This window comes from Bacillus rossius (assembly GCF_032445375.1).
Source record: "Bacillus rossius redtenbacheri isolate Brsri chromosome 4 unlocalized genomic scaffold, Brsri_v3 Brsri_v3_scf4_2, whole genome shotgun sequence".
In the NCBI taxonomy this organism is placed as follows: Eukaryota; Metazoa; Arthropoda; class Insecta; order Phasmatodea; family Bacillidae; genus Bacillus; species Bacillus rossius.
Window position 1 is genome coordinate 31,191,698 of NW_026962011.1, and position 16,313 is coordinate 31,208,010.

The window sequence follows — 16,313 nt, forward strand, 5'->3', positions numbered from 1 at the left end:
GTTAACGCAAGTAATGGTAATAATAATAGTAATAGGGAATATTACGGGCAACCAGGATATCATGGGAGGGGTGACTTTAGACAGATCCTTCCAGTTATTACTAGAGGTACGCCGGCAGATGAAATAAATGCCTGTTTGAAAGCATCTGTATTATGGGTACACGTAAAAAAGTTTTGTCTCACTACAAATATGCGAGTACAACTTCATAATGATTCTCAAGCATGGCAATATGCAGCTGCTCTTCTAAAAATCGGAGAAGATTGTATGCCAACTGACAGTAACGACATGATTACACTGAGACGTGAGTTCTGTCAAATTGTCGATAGTACAGATGACCTAAAAAATAATGTCTATCCTGATCTTCAAATAAATATGGGCAATCGAGAATGGCTGTGTGAAAGGGCAATTTTAGCGCCGACTAATGAGATAGTTAATAAAATAAACGAACGAATCATGTCAGACGTGGAGGGGGGGGGATGTTGTCGAATACCTCTCAGTAGATAATTTTATGGACACTGAACAAGTCACATCATATCGTATAGAGTTTCTCAACTCTTTAGAATTATCAGGAGTGCCTTCCCATAAGTTGAGGCTGAAAGTTGGTGTTCCAGTCCTTTTAATGAGAAATCTTGACACGCCAAGGCTATGTAATGGTACACTGCAACAATTTACACATCTGGGGCACAACATTATAAAAGCTACAATCATGACTGGAATGGCAAAATGAGAAAATGTTGTGATACCCCGTATTCCAATAATTCCGACTGATTTGCCATTTCAATTTAAAAGAGTGCAGTTTCCACTGAAAGCAGCATTTGCAATAACAATTAATAAAGCTCAAGGACAGACGCTTAAAGTTGCAGGAGTTCATTTAGAAAAAAAATGTTTTTTCCCATGGGCAACTCTATGTGGCATGCTCATGTGTATCAAATCCGAAAAATCTTTTTTGTTTTGGCAAAAGATGGGAAAACAAAATAAACGTAGTTTATAAAAATGTACTTAAATAGACTCATATTAATACTTTATACCTTATGTACTTATATATTTAATATTCAACGAATAAAAAAAATTATAAAAATTTTGGTTACTGCACAGTGGTTTAGTTCGAAGGTCGTTTAGCAACGAAAAGGTCTCAGTACTGAGAAGCAAAGGCACATCGGCTGGCATGGTTTCAGTGCAGGACAGTGTGAGTGCATCGAAGAACATTTAACATGGTTACTACTCTCTCTTTCGAAAAACACTGTGATACCGGATACCGTGTATTCTATGGAATACCGTGTTGTCAAACTTTCGATACGCAGATAGTTTGTTTTTTAATTTTCAAAAGTAAAAATGATAGCGGACATTAAAAATATCAAGAATTTAGCAGCGGATCTAGAAAAGCAAGAGTTGGATGTAGGTGAAGTTACTAAGTTTTAGTGTCAGTGCAAAGTACTGTAAGCTTGGCTGAACTGCCAGTAGTGCAGATTACCAATTCCTTAGAGTAGTAGTATTTTATTTAATTAAAAATACACGCCTTAAAAAAGAATCCTGGACCTGTGTTTGAATTGATTTAAAATTACTTTTATTCACTTACCTATCAGCCAAGTACCAAGTAACTATATATGTTATTAGGTCTTCTACACAATGCATGATAGTTATTTTGGTAATTATTGAGATAGGGACGCATCCAAAAAACCTAATTTTTTAAAACTACATTGGAGAAACTGGAGTGCTGGTCGAGAGAAAATGAAGTGGGAATAAAGTAGGGAAAACAAAGGTGGTGAGGTTCACGAGGAAGAGAAGGGTGGAGGGAAAAGTGTACTACTGGAAGGGACAGGTGATCCAGGAAGCTGAGGATTATAAGTACCTGGGAGTGATCCTGCAGAGTGACTTGGGGTGGGGAAAGCAGGTCAAGGAGGTGGTGCAGAAGGGCAGGAGGGGATTGGGGCTGCTTAGCAGGACACTGAAAGGGACAGGTAGAAAAGTTAAGGAAAAGATGTACGCAACATGGGTAAGGCCAGTGTTGGAATATGCCGTGGCGGTGTGGGACCCCTATGTGGAGAAATAAATTGAGGAGTTGGAGAGGGTGCAGCGCAAGGCAGCGAGATGTGTGACAAATATGTGGTGGAGAAGGGAAGGCAGGAAGGGGGAAACACACAGACCATCGGTGATGATGAAGGAGCTGGGGTGGGACACGCTGTAAAAAAGGAGGAAAGTAGAAAGGCTAGTGAGAATGCATAAAGTATTTTGAGGGGGGGGGGAAGCTGAGAGCTAGGTTGAACAGAGGGCTGTATCCAGGAAGGAGGGATCATGAGTGGAAGATTCAGAGGGAATTGAGACGGACAGAGAGAGGAAGACAGGTATTCCTTGTGAGGACAGGGCGAGAGTGGACGTATCCAAGTTCATCCCATGATCCTGTGGTGCATGGTGTTTGCTGTTTTAATTTAGTTAATTTGTTGTTTTAATTTGCATTGAAAGATTCTGTATGTAAAAAACTCAAATATAATACAAACAAGTTATATCACTGTTCTTGTGGAAATTTTTCTTTTATGTACATTTTACAGGGTTTGTATGCCTCCTTAATACCCTTAAAAAGTCCTTACTTTGCATTTAATTTAATGACTGTCCTTAAAAGTCTTTAAAAATTCACCAAGAATCCTTAAAAACTTCTCAGTAAATACTAATTGTAAATAGTGATTAAATTTGGGCATTTAATGTTTTTTTTTTTGTTTCTGACTTGGCAGCAAACAACATTTGTGCATGCGCAGTACAATTAGTGAATTTTGGGCCAGGCCATGTGATTAGAAGTTGTAAATAAAAAATATTTTGTGTTCATTTTGTGTATTTTGTATCTCACCTTTAAACTAAAAATGTAGATTTTTACTTCTTTTGAATTTATAAAGTTAAAGTAATTACTGATAAAATGAAATGTCAGGGCTGCAGATTTCAGAATTTCCAGGGATAATTCTGGACAATAGGGGCTTGTCTGTAAGAATTAAACTAGGCCCTACGCTTAAAAATTTTTTTGGGCATGTGTTTTTGTGAGGTATTTTATGATATACAAATAGTTTTCTTCCTTATGATGATGACGGCAATGACGTGAAGAGGTCCTTAAAAACTCCTTAATTTTTGATTGCAAGAGTACGAACTATGTTTTGGTATTATAATTCTTGTTGTATTACAAGTTTTTATGTCCAGGATTTTTTGAGTTACTAAAATAAAACAGCGGGCATGTACCACAGGATCACTGTGTACAGGATCATGCCATCAGGATCAAGGGATGAACTTGGATATGTTATACAAATTATGACCAAACATTGAGATATGTAAAGTATTTAACCAATTTTTTTTTTTCATTTTAATGGTTGGTAAATTTTTAAAATTACTGGCCTTTGAGGAAAATAGATTTTGGAAGTGGTATTTTTTATATTACCAATATTGTTTGACAATCCTGTGAAAGAGATGTGTTTATTTCCAACTGGATAGTAAGAAACTCAATAGAGGGTAGGGATTTGAATACGAGGGACATAGTTAGGTTGGTATCGTTAAAAATGAGGAAATATAATTGGAAAACTGCTTAAAATCACTGTAATGAAAACCTTTTGTGCAGTAAAACAACTTGAAAGCAAATGAACCTGAAGGTAAAGAAAGCATCGAAGCTAGAATTAAAGTAGAAGTTGCTGTGATTATCGCTTCGCCTTTACGCCTGGAATCTGAATGACGCAAGTTCTCCCTTAAAGTTATATATATATATATATATTAATGTATTCTGTATTTAAGGGATATTTTAAGAAATAATCTAGCATAGCTTATTAAATAATTTTTCTTAAATATTAACTCATTGTACTACATTTTTTTTTTACATGATTTCATAGCCCTTCACCACAAGAGAGTTTTTAAAAACAGTCTAATTAAAAAAAACTCACTCCTCAGAGACAGATCTTATTTTTAATGTGACTATCATGTCCTTTCTTAAGAAGCATTTATTTTTAATTACGTAGGCAGCTGCTTGAAAATCCTAGGTCTACATTTTCTTAGCTAACTACAAAATATAAAGGTCGAAGGTTACCTTGGCTTTTTACTTGAACCACAGAAAACTACAGAAATGCCCAAAATATTATGGGTAAAAAATTTAATAAAGAGGAACACAATGAGAAACCCCAAAAATTCATCTATTTTGGAGACACTATTAATTCTAGGATAATATAGGAAATGTGAAAGAAGGTTCAGCAAACCTTTCATAATGCCATTTTGAAAAATATTATTAATAATATGTTAGTGAAAATGTATATATCTGACAAAAGTAAGTGGGCTTCATTGTTATAAAAAAAATTATAGTAAATCTCAATTGTTTATAGCAAGGTTGGTTGATTTGAATCATAATGGTTAACCACAGTTTAAGTGTTTTTTTTAAAAGAAAAAAAATACTTTTTTTTAATGTATTATTAAATAGAATGTCTTAGTAAATTTTAATGAAAGGTGTCTATTCTATTAAGTACAATAGTTTGCTCATTAATGTTGCTTGTGATTTACGGGAACAAATAATTTTATACTAATCAAGATCTTATTTAAATTATCTGAATAAGTTGTAAATTATACCCAGCTAAATATTCTTCTAAAATTAAATTAGGCTAATTAGTAAGTTGTATACAAAAGTGAAAGAAAAAAAGGAAATAAATTTATTATTTAAAAAAATTCCTATTTTGTGGGAAATCCCTGACTGTACTGTAAGTCCCCTTTCTGTGTTCAAGTCCCAGTTATATGTGCAGATTGATGATGTAACTTTTCTGGTTCAACATGAGTGGCAGAAAGCGGGATGTTGTATGGCTTTCATTTGCACGTGCTGAGAACCAAAACAACTAATCCTTACTAATATTATAAATGGGAAAGTAACTGTCGGTCTGTCTGTTTGTTTGTCTGTCTGTCTGTCTGTCTGTCTGTCTGTCTGTCTGTCGCGCATTCACGCCAAAACTACTGAACCAATTTAAATTAAATTTGGTACACAGATAGTCTAGAGCCTGAGAAAGGACATAGGCTACCTACTTTTTAATGCGAAAAAAGGGTTGTAAGGGGTTAAGGGGGGATGAAAAGTTGTATGGAAGTATCGTCATTTTTAGAGCTAGAAGCTTGAAACTTAATTTTTAGGCTGTTGATTCAATATAAATAAATATAACATTCAAAGTTTGTAAAAGTTTTACCCTCAAGGGTGTAAAGTAACAATAGTGAATAGGGTATGAAAGTTTGTACGGAAATATGTAAGACTGTTTATGTGAATGTTTTATAAGTTTGCGACAAGAGACAAAATAATAGAGCTATTCTGATGTAACATTTACAGAGTTATTACAAAATGTGAAACTGAAGTTAACGCAAGTAATGGTAATAATAATAGTAATAGGGAATATTACGGGCAACCAGGATATCATGGGAGGGGTGACTTTAGACAGATCCTTCCAGTTATTACTAGAGGTACGCCGGCAGATGAAATAAATGCCTGTTTGAAAGCATCTGTATTATGGGTACACGTAAAAAAGTTTTGTCTCACTACAAATATGCGAGTACAACTTCATAATGATTCTCAAGCAGGGCAATATGCAGCTGCTCTTCTAAAAATCGGAGAAGATTGTATGCCAACTGACAGTAACGACATGATTACACTGAGACGTGAGTTCTGTCAAATTGTCGATAGTACAGATGACCTAAAAAATAATGTCTATCCTGATCTTCAAATAAATATGGGCAATCGAGAATGGCTGTGTGAAAGGGCAATTTTAGCGCCGACTAATGAGATAGTTAATAAAATAAACGAACGAATCATGTCAGACGTGGAGGGGGGGGGATGTTGTCGAATACCTCTCAGTAGATAATTTTATGGACACTGAACAAGTCACATCATACCGTATAGAGTTTCTCAACTCTTTAGAATTATCAGGAGTGTCTTCCCATAAGTTGAGGCTGAAAGTTGGTGTTCCAGTCCTTCTAATGAGAAATCTTGACGCGCCAAGGCTATGTAATGGTACACGGCAACAATTTACACATCTGGGGCACAACATTATAAAAGCTACAATCATGACTGGAATGGCAAAATGAGAAAATGTTGTGATACCCCATATTACAATAATTCCAACTGATTTGCCATTTCAATTTAAAAGAGTGCAGTTTCCATTGAAAGCAGCATTTGTAATAACAATTAATAAAGCTCAAGGACAGACGCTTAAAGTTGCAGGAGTTCATTTAGAAAAAAAATGTTTTTTCCCATGGGCAACTCTATGTGGCATGCTCATGTGTATCAAATCCGAAAAATCTTTTATGTTTTGGCAAATGATGGGAAAACAAAAAAACCTAGTTTATAAAAATGTACTTAAATAGACTCATATTAATACTTTATACCTTATGTACTTATATACTTAAATAATTTAATAAGCTCTTTGCAGTGAAACACTGCAAATAGCTCATTAAAGTATTTATACGTATTTATGTGTCTTATTTGTAAAATAATTAGTCTAAATGATTAAAAATGCTACCCAAAGACACTATTCCACCTGAATGAAGTCGCGGGCACAGCTAGTGTAATAAATAAAATACCTGGTTTAAACAAAAAAAAGTGTTTAAACAAAATAAAACAGGTTGTTTGGTTTTTTTTAAAAAACCTGTGATTTTTTTTGTTCATAGTAAGCTGACTTTTTTTTTGAATGACAGGATAAAAAATTTCCAAAAGACATGTTGACTATAAAATGTGAAAAACTGTCAAAAAATTTCACGAATTGAACATTTACTAGTGCATACGTACTGAAGCATACATTACTGAAGCGTTATTTTAAGGGCAGCACTTGGATGGAAACTTTATTGTCATTACAAACTGACTCTCCTGTGACATTCAAGCACACGGTCACAATGCTGGACCTTGAACAGGAAGCCACTGCTGGCCACAGCTCTGTATTTACAATTATATATGCATAATGTATTTATTGCAGAATTTAAGCATGGGAAAGGTTACAGTTATAATCATGTTTCACAATGTGGTACAGTACAGCGACAAGTCGAATTGACCGCCTAAACAAGATCCAGTTCCTCTAACTATAATGCCAAAATAAAAATAAAAAACTGAGAAATGTTAAACTTTATTTTAAGACTAATGATGAGACTTAGTCGAGAGCGAAGTGAGGTGTTCAGTATACGTGTTGTGTTGCAGGCGCTGGGCGGCACAGCCTCCGCTCAAGTCTATGCTCAGCTGCTAGCTGCCTACTTGTACCAGAATGATCTGTGAGTACCCTCACCGTGGGGCCTAACTGGCCGAGAGGAGGGACTGCTAAATCAGGTGGTGGATGAAACCAGTGATGAGCCGAATACACTTTTTCGCAAATCAAAATCTCAAATTGGATTCTTAAAAGAGTGTCGCGGTACAAGATATATATCTGAATAGTCAGAAATAAAAAAAATTAGAGCAAAAACATACATACTTTGAGTTTTGAAGAGAGAAAAATAACAACATTCAAACCATGGAATTTTAATTTTTAAGATAAAGAACGAATATTTACATGTTCATGATATAAACAATTAATTTTTTTGTCGCAGATATTTCCTGGTTCCCGATCGCTGTAACTGGTGAAAACCCCAGAATTTTTTGGTAGTTTCTGTAGTGTATAATATTGTTGTCTTTGTCAACTGCACTAGTGCTTGTGTTTGAATTTCAGAATTTTTCTTGCTCAAATACTTTTCTTTGAAACACATTTGTTTAGCAGTAGCATGCACATCATTATCGTGGCTAGTCGAGGCAAACTGTTACTACTGCTGGATAGTAGCAGCACATACACATGCTCATAAGTTGTTTGAACAAGAGTTATTAATCATCAGTATGATGTGTGATTCGTCCTATTTCACAAACCAAGCTTCGGGTAATTTTTAATACCTCTGCATACAACAATACAAAGTTTTGTTCATCTACTTTTCACAAAACAACCGGTCTATTCAAACTTCTGGTCACAGTCGAATGCTCTGAGCGATAGGAGGTTTGCTTTCGTGATGTCGACGGAGATCAAGTTGAACAGAACCTTTCCCATGAGCTGCAACACCTGGTACAGCCAGCACGCGTGCTCATTACGCAGTGAGATGGTGACAACACTGCAACAAAAAAATTTGACGTTCCTCGTTTCAACAAGTGTGAGTCAGTCATAACTGTTAAACGTGATTTATGTCTTAATTACTGCAGTAAACCTATTACCACTCGGAGCATTCAATAGTGGCATTAACAGTTTGAAGAGTCTGGTTGTTTCGTGAAAATAAAATAAAAAACTTTGTATTGTTTTATATGGTATATCTATCAAAAAGTCACCCGAAGCTTATACATCTTTTTCATCTCAGAGTTATAGGCTTGTCACATTGGATGAATCATTTTGAAACATTCCGTATATTTTTAAAATCAACTGCACAGTGCTTGCTGTGAATTCTCACACAGACGTGTATTTTGACTCTCTGCACATTGATTTCACATAAATTACTACCAGAAAACTCCATGAACTAATTTCTTTATTATTTTTTTCAAATTTATGTACTTATTTAATTATATTTAATATTTATTATATTTAAGTTAATGGTTAGTTGAAACCAGAAATGACTTAATTTTTCTAAATGATTTAAAATTATGAATTTATATTTTAGTTGCTATTATTTCCAACTTGCTGATAACTTAACAACATAAAACAACAACAAAAATACATCTGATACAAATATTTTCAAATGGAATGATTTAGCCTTAGTTTGCAGTTTCATTTACCCCAATATCTGTCAAAATTTATTGTAATGTAATTGTATTTTACTTTCCGTTGCAGAGAATTTTAAAATTTCAAAATATAAAATTGCAGCATTACTTCTAAATTATATTACAGTAGAGTCTCACTAATCCGGACTTGTCCGGACCGGACCCTGTCCGGATCACCGAAAGTCCGGATCATCCGTAATCAACTTTAAAATGTATCAAAAACAAGTTTTATAGGCTAAATAAAAAATCTTTATGCTTAAAAATCAACTGCGTTTTATTATAAGGTACTTAAGAAACTATATACATATGTATGTAACATATATAAAACAATAATATGTATTGTACATACCTACATGTAATTAAAAAGTATAAAACAATTGAAGTTTAAAAACAATTAATTTGCTCGAAAAAGTCTGTAATATTCTTTTGTTTTAAAGAAGATTGCCGTCGTTTTGCCGTGTGATCTCGTAGGCGCCTCAACGTCAGTAGCTCAGCAGACGTGTCGCTTTGCTTCTCAAAGTAACTCAGCAACCCCTCCAGCATTGTAGTCGCTTCGCCATGAGTTGGGCCAGCTGATTCCTCCGTACCTCCATCGTCATCTTCCGAACTGTCTATTTCAGTTGCTGTGTTTGCAATGCATGCCTCCACGATTTCATCTTCAATTAACATTTGATGACCAATACCGTTGTCATCGTTAATCCATTCTGATATGTCATTCTCCTCTATGTTGGCACAACCCTCCAACTGTTGAAAAACATGTACAAAATCAAAGCTAGTTGAAGTTGGTTGAGTTTCGTCTTGTCCCTGTTTTTCCTGTGAAATGCTTGGCCACAAATTTTTCCAGCTTTTTTGAAGAGTTGACGGCTTAATTTCTTCCCATGCTTCTGCGACCAAGTAAATGACAGTCTTCATTGTCACTTTCTTAATATGATCCATTAAGTTAGCTGACGGGTCTGCTTCTTGTTGCCCTAAAAGAAACATGATCTTTTTTTTTCCTATATCGCCGTTTTATTGCTTCAATCACCCCTTGATCCATTGGTTGTATCAAAGCAGTCACGTTTGGTGGCAGAAATTTTACGAAAATTTCACCGTCTCGCAATTCTTCTTCACTCGAGTGGCATGGTGCATTATCAATTAACAACACAGCTTTTTCTGGGCGGTTTTCGTCTCTCAAAAACTTTTTTGTTTTAGGAACAAATGTTTCAAAAAACCAAGCTTTAAAAATTTTGCTGTCCATCCATGCTGATTTTTGTGAAGTGTACTGGGCTGGAAGAGCATTTATATTAAGATTTTTAAGGGTCCTAGGCTTAGCCGATTTGCCTATAACCAATAGTGGAATTTTCAAGTTGCCAGAAGCATTACTACAAGGAAGCAAAGTTACTCTTTCTTTTTTTACCTTATGACCTTTGGCTACAGAATCCAATTTTGATGCTAATGTTTTTTTTGGAAGCATTTTGTAATTTAATCCCGTTTCATCAGCGTTAAACACTTGGCAAGGCTCTAAGTTTTCATCTTTAACAAACTTTTCAAATTTTACTTTAAAGTCTTCACTTGCACTATTGTCACCTGACAACATTTCACCAATTACACTAAGTTCACGAATACCGTGTCGATCTTTCCAACGAGATAACCATCCCACACTGGCAGTAAAAGCAGGGTCACCTTTTAATTTTTCATTGAGTTTGAGCGCGAACGCTTGTAATGTTACGCCCGACAGCGGAACGCCTTGTTCACGTTGTTGGCAAAACCAAATGTACAAAGCCTCGTCTAAAGTTTCATTTTTTGGTTTTTTTAACGTGCTTCTGTTACCCAGACTGTCCTTACTCACCATTTTAGCACAAAAATCTTCAATTTCTTTCCGATTTTTTTTCCAATCAGAAACAGTTTGTTTTCCTACTCCTAGATATTGCGCGATTCTAGTTAATGATTCACCCGCATCAATACGAAATAAGGCTTGGAGTTTTTGCTCCATAGTTACAGTCACTTTCTTACGTTTAGTAGCCATTACGTTGCTCTTAATAAGTGTACACAATACAATGCTCGCACTGAATAAAATTAAACTGTCACAAACACTTGTCACCAGCACGAGTAACCATCGACTGAAGGGAACAAAACAAAACAACTCGCAGGTATAGATAGAGTGAGTCACTTCTTGGAAAAGACGATGAGCGGAAAACTAGCGGTAATACTCCCGGCTACTGAGGGCAAGAGGACCCTCTCTTACAAATATATTTTCTTATTTTCCTTTGTCACAATATTCTTATTCATCATTTACGTATTTTTTATATCCGTCCGGATTAACCGGATGTCCGGACTAGCGGGGTCCGAATTAGCGAGACTCTACTGTAATTATATTTTAATTAGCGATATTGTATAAAAAAAATTGCATTTATTAATACACACACACACACACACCTCTACCTTTATTATTATTGAACTTATTTTACATGTCAATCTTTCTTAGGTTAGGGATGTATTTTATCTTTCAACATTGGTTTGGAAGATTCAGCTTCCATTTATGTGTGTGGCTGCGGACAGGTGCAACGCCAAGTACCTGTGGAAGCGCATCCCGCAGAACATCAAGACGTCGCACGCGGAGCTTGCCACAATCTGGAAGGTCGGCCAGAAGATGTGGCAGAGAGACTTCCCCGGCATGTACGCTGCCCTCCGCGTCGATTGGTCCGAGAACGTCGCGCAGATAATGCAGGCCTTGTTGGGTGAGTCGTGCTCAATTTAGTTGCTGCATTTTGTAACGTCTTTGTTTCCATTCTGCTACTTTATTCATACACTTGGTCTGATTTAGATATATTTATTTAAGATCATGTGCTACAATATAACAGCTTTAAATTTAATTTTTTTTCCATTAAGACTTTAATTATGGTGGGTACAAGAATTGGTACAAGTCATTTTTACATAAATCATTGTAATATTTAAAGATTTATTATCCAAAAGCATTCTAAAATGAAAATAAGACATAGTGAAAATTAATTATACATTCACAACAAAATAATATGTAAATGGCTTTAAGAGATGACAAGTTTCAAAATTTTTTACATTTATATTGTAAAGATTTAAAGAATTGTTTTTTATATACTCACATCTGTTATTAATTTATGGATGCTTAGCAAATAAAAGAATGTATACAGTATGAACTAAAAACAAGTATAGTATAATTGCTACGTACGTACATATATAACTTGATTTGTAATTTGTTTTGTATAACTGTTATTTCTTTTAATTTAGCAGTTATAAGATCTTCGTAACATGTATTTTGTTACTCACCAGCATGCAGTGGGTGACGAGCCACTTAAATGCTGGCTTGCATGGTCGAGTAAGTGAACCAAGCTAAAACGTTGCAGGTTAATCAACTGGACACATGCTTTCCTGCGTCTGAAGTCACGACTTCAAGCCGGCCCACGAGACGGTCACCGCTGGTGCGTTGTTCTCGAGGGACCTGTTGTTGGGTTTCAGTCTCGGTGCAGGAGCGGGCGGCGAGCCTGGTGTCGCACGCCTACTCCTCCATCGGGGTGGACAGCCTGGGGGCGATGCTGGGGCTGCCTGCGGAGGAGGCGGCCCGTGTCGCTGTGGAGAAGGGCTGGCAGGTGGACCGCGCCTCGCGCACGGTGATGCCGGCGCGGCCGCCGCCCCCGGCAGACGACGCCATGTGCAATGAGGACCAGCTCTACAAGCTCACCGACTTCGTCTCGTTCCTGGAGAACTAGCGCCGGCGCGCGAGGCGTCTATCTGCAGGAGTCGTCAGTTTGTTTTTGCCGAGAACTGAACGTCAAGTGTAATTTTATTTGTGAATACTTGAGTTATATTTGTGTTCCTTTGTGTGGTACATTCACCTGATTGTGACTGTTTTAATGACTGTGCAAAAAAAAAAGGATTTCTATAAAAAATAAAGCAGGAATGAAAAATCAAAATAAAATTTATTATTAGTATTTAGTGTATATTATTCTCAGTACTAGCTCTGGGCCGCACCAGCGACATAGCCAGGTGGAGGTCCATGGGGTTCGGACTCCTTCTTCCAGGATTTCAAAGGAAAAAGTAAGCAGATTAACACGATTGCATAAGGTTACAGAAATATTATTTTGGAAGGAATTTTTTTATTAAATTTCTTAGTGGGCTGCAATAATGTATGTATTTCCTCCCTATTATAACCCGGCATGTCGCATACACGCAAAAGTGTTAGGAATTGTGTTTCCAGGTAGTCTATATTTAATTCCTGTTTGCACACATGTGTGTTTTGTATTTCTTTCATACACATTTGACAGGATTGTTTGATAAATTTAATAACATTAATATATGTGTGTTTGTGACTTGTTTGAACAGATTATTCAAATAATTGATTTAAGAACAAAGTATGAAATAAATTAAATAAAAACTAAAATACAAAAAGATTTTCTCTACTCAAACCAAATCATTGCCTAAATTTCTATGTGTGAACTTTGGAGTTCTAACAGCCCACTATTTCCGGATATTCAATTATAGGGAAAAATTACTAATAAAAAATGATATAATTGTTGAACCAGACACCATCCTTCACCCTGGTGGCACACTTATTCCATGTGTTTCCTTTCAGGCCTGTATAAGGGTGAGAAAAGAACAAATACTCTGTGCTATGTGCAGGAACTTGGTGGTCATGTGGTTAGCTGGCAGCCGTTTGTCTCGACTGTTTGTTTCACTTTTGGTGAGGTCTGTTAGGTACTTGAATTGTGAATTTTACTTAACTACAAATATTTCAGCACTTCTATTACTTACCTTCGTTTCAAATGCACAAGTCAATCCAGTTTTCTGTTTATGCAGCTCTTTATCATGAACTTCTTTAAATCATTACATTTTTTGGACATATAAATGAAACTGTGCTCCCTCCCTTTTTTTCCTCCCTCTCTTTTGTAGGATGATAGAAGTAAAAAAATGGTCAGTGACAAGATTGTTTGACAACTAAATAAACAATAAAATAATCTACTCTTCCGCACATTAATTTGAAGTCAGTTCATCTATTTTTATAATTTTTTTTTTCTTAGTCCAACTATACTGTATGTAATTTTTAAAATTTTTTAGATTACTCTTAAAAAATCAGATAAATCTGTAGTTTTGATTATATCATTTATAATTTTTGAAATAGAAGATTTGTAAACTCGACTGAGTTGCTAATTAGTTTGATGTACAATTATTTTCATTTAAGGGGGATTAGGCCTCGCCATTTTGCATTGGTAATATTTGAATACAGCTTGCAATAAAGCTACTATGCTAAATTTGGCATAGGACTTAGCTTTGACTACTTATTGAAATCAACAGTTGTGAACTGGTGTGATTATCATGCATGTATTAAATAAGTAATTTCCTCACGGCACTTACAGACTAGAGCCTTTTAGTAAATAGGTATTTGCTTGCAACAAGGTATAGAAGGTCTTGGAGATATGATTTATGCCTTAACATTCCAAAAATTGGGATTAATAGTTCAAAATTAGAATAATAGCAAAAAATTTGGAAAAATTCAAGATGGCGGGGCCTAATCCCCATTTAACGAACATTTTAAGCATTACAAAAACAAAAAATCTTTTGACGAAGCATGTCAAAATCAAAACCTATTGAAAGTTAAGGGATTGGTATATTTATTACTAACTGTGCTACCTGGCTTCGTACAAGTATATAAATATTTTTAACAAGAAAAGTTTTCTTTTAAGAATCACTGAAATAAATGGATAACCAAATTAATGTCAATTTTCAAGTAATTTTTTTTATATCTGGCCTTCAAATTCAAATGAATTTAACCAATACTGGTTTGAATGAAATTCGAAGATTGTGTTTACTTGCAAGTCAGTGACAATATACTACATAGATACTACATAAGGACATAGAAGTCAGCATATTTAGAATGCATGTTGCACCATGTGCTGGCTTACATGACTTGGCTGTGTTATATCTATGATAGTTTAAACAGCATAAGCCAATAACATAGCCAATGTTTTTTTTTGTTTATGATTACTACAATATTTTATGGAAAATTTTTTTTAAGCTAAAACTTATATGCATCTCAAATATTGTAGCTTTGTAACAGTAAAAGAATTTTTGAAATCTGTCCAGTAGTTTTTGCGTTTACTTCTTACAAACAAACAAACAGATAAATTGTGCATTTGCCGTTTAATCGTGTGTTCTTCTCACAATATCTGCATGCGGGAGCCTTGGGTTCAACCCCCGTAACATGCGCTGGGGTTTGGTTTATGCCAAAGTGGTTTTCCATCTCTTCTAGGGAAAACACTGGTTTGGCACTTTAAAATAATATTGTGTACTGTCTGTTTTACCAAGCCTTGTGATGGTCATTTAAGTTGTCAGCACAATTTTGAGCTGAATTAAAATAAAGTTTGTGTTTAAAATATTTTATTGTATTGGAAAAAAACCTAGTTCATTTGAAAGATTAAATTTATGGTAACTTCAAAGTGTTTTGATAAAATTGACCTTTACCATCTTAGATATTTTTAATATTTAGGGAAAAATTGTAGTACAGAAATATTTTTTGCATTTATTGGTTCAATGAAACATAGGTCATGGTATTCTTTATATTTTTTTCTATAATTGACAATCATGATTCAGTTCAACTGCCTAAAATGACATTCCTTTTTGTGCACGTGAAACAAACAATTTATTCCCATTCTTAATAAATATTGTGTTGAATCAACATAAAGCTTTAAAAAGATTTTAGTAATACCAAAGAATGATGAAAATTGATGTAAGTGATGTAAACTATAAATACAAACCCAAAAAATTCATGAATATGAGAGTTCAAGGATAAATAAATCCCTTTGATCTTGCATTACAGAAGTGGTGAGTGAGTCTTCCAAGAGATGCTGGGAGGGAAAATTAAATGGGCTGTAAACCCGAGGGACGCTAGTTATTTTTAAGTGGTGGATGGGGAAAAATGCATCACATGTGCAGTGCACATTAAAACTGGCTCTGTCTCTCATGAACCTCAATTGAGCTTGTGATGTCACCAGCTTAGCTTTCATTTTGTTCTTAGCAGAGCACATGCCTGACCTTTGTGCTGGTTTCTTGCTAGCTCTCTCTTTGTGTTGCCTTCAAATAGATTGTGATTGGACTTGTGAGATTTTTACTTCATAATGTTTTAAATAATACTAGCTACATAATATAGTCATGCTTTGAATAAGTCTTTCTGTAAGCTGACTAGATGTTTTTGTAATGTTTCATCAAGATAAATTAGTTTGCTTTTTGCAACATCTGAAATAAACAATTAAGTCTCTCAAATGTGGAAACCATGTTCCAAACTTATAGCAATGTGAATGGTTTAACCTCTACAGCATTTCAATGGAATCCTGGGAAGTTTGTTTGGAAGAAATTATTAAGCCTTTATTGGCCAGTGACTCAGTGGTAAAAAAGATTTTCAAAGTGGGGTAGAAAGTGGGCATAGCTCCAATCTAACTTCAAACACTAACAGGCTGATGATTGTAGCTTAGTCTGCAGTTGGCTGAAGGTTGTGTGTGTGACTGACTGCTACACCCTGCACACTGGCCATTGAGAATTGGTTGGTGAAAAGTATGGGGGTAAAAATCTC

At 35.3% G+C, this 16,313-nt stretch overlaps 1 protein-coding gene across 1 annotated transcript; it reads left to right on the forward strand.

Moving 5' to 3' along the window:
* The first annotated feature begins 1,237 nt into the window (after positions 1 to 1,237).
* On the forward strand, positions 1,238 to 12,668 carry LOC134541987 (COP9 signalosome complex subunit 8). The gene is made up of 4 exons (XM_063385763.1): positions 1,238 to 1,395; positions 7,172 to 7,242; positions 11,276 to 11,454; positions 12,209 to 12,668. Exons 1-4 carry the CDS (start codon positions 1,333 to 1,335, stop codon positions 12,457 to 12,459), a joined length of 564 nt encoding a protein of 187 aa, XP_063241833.1. The 5' UTR covers positions 1,238 to 1,332; the 3' UTR covers positions 12,460 to 12,668.
* The last annotated feature ends 3,645 nt before the right edge of the window (positions 12,669 to 16,313 follow it).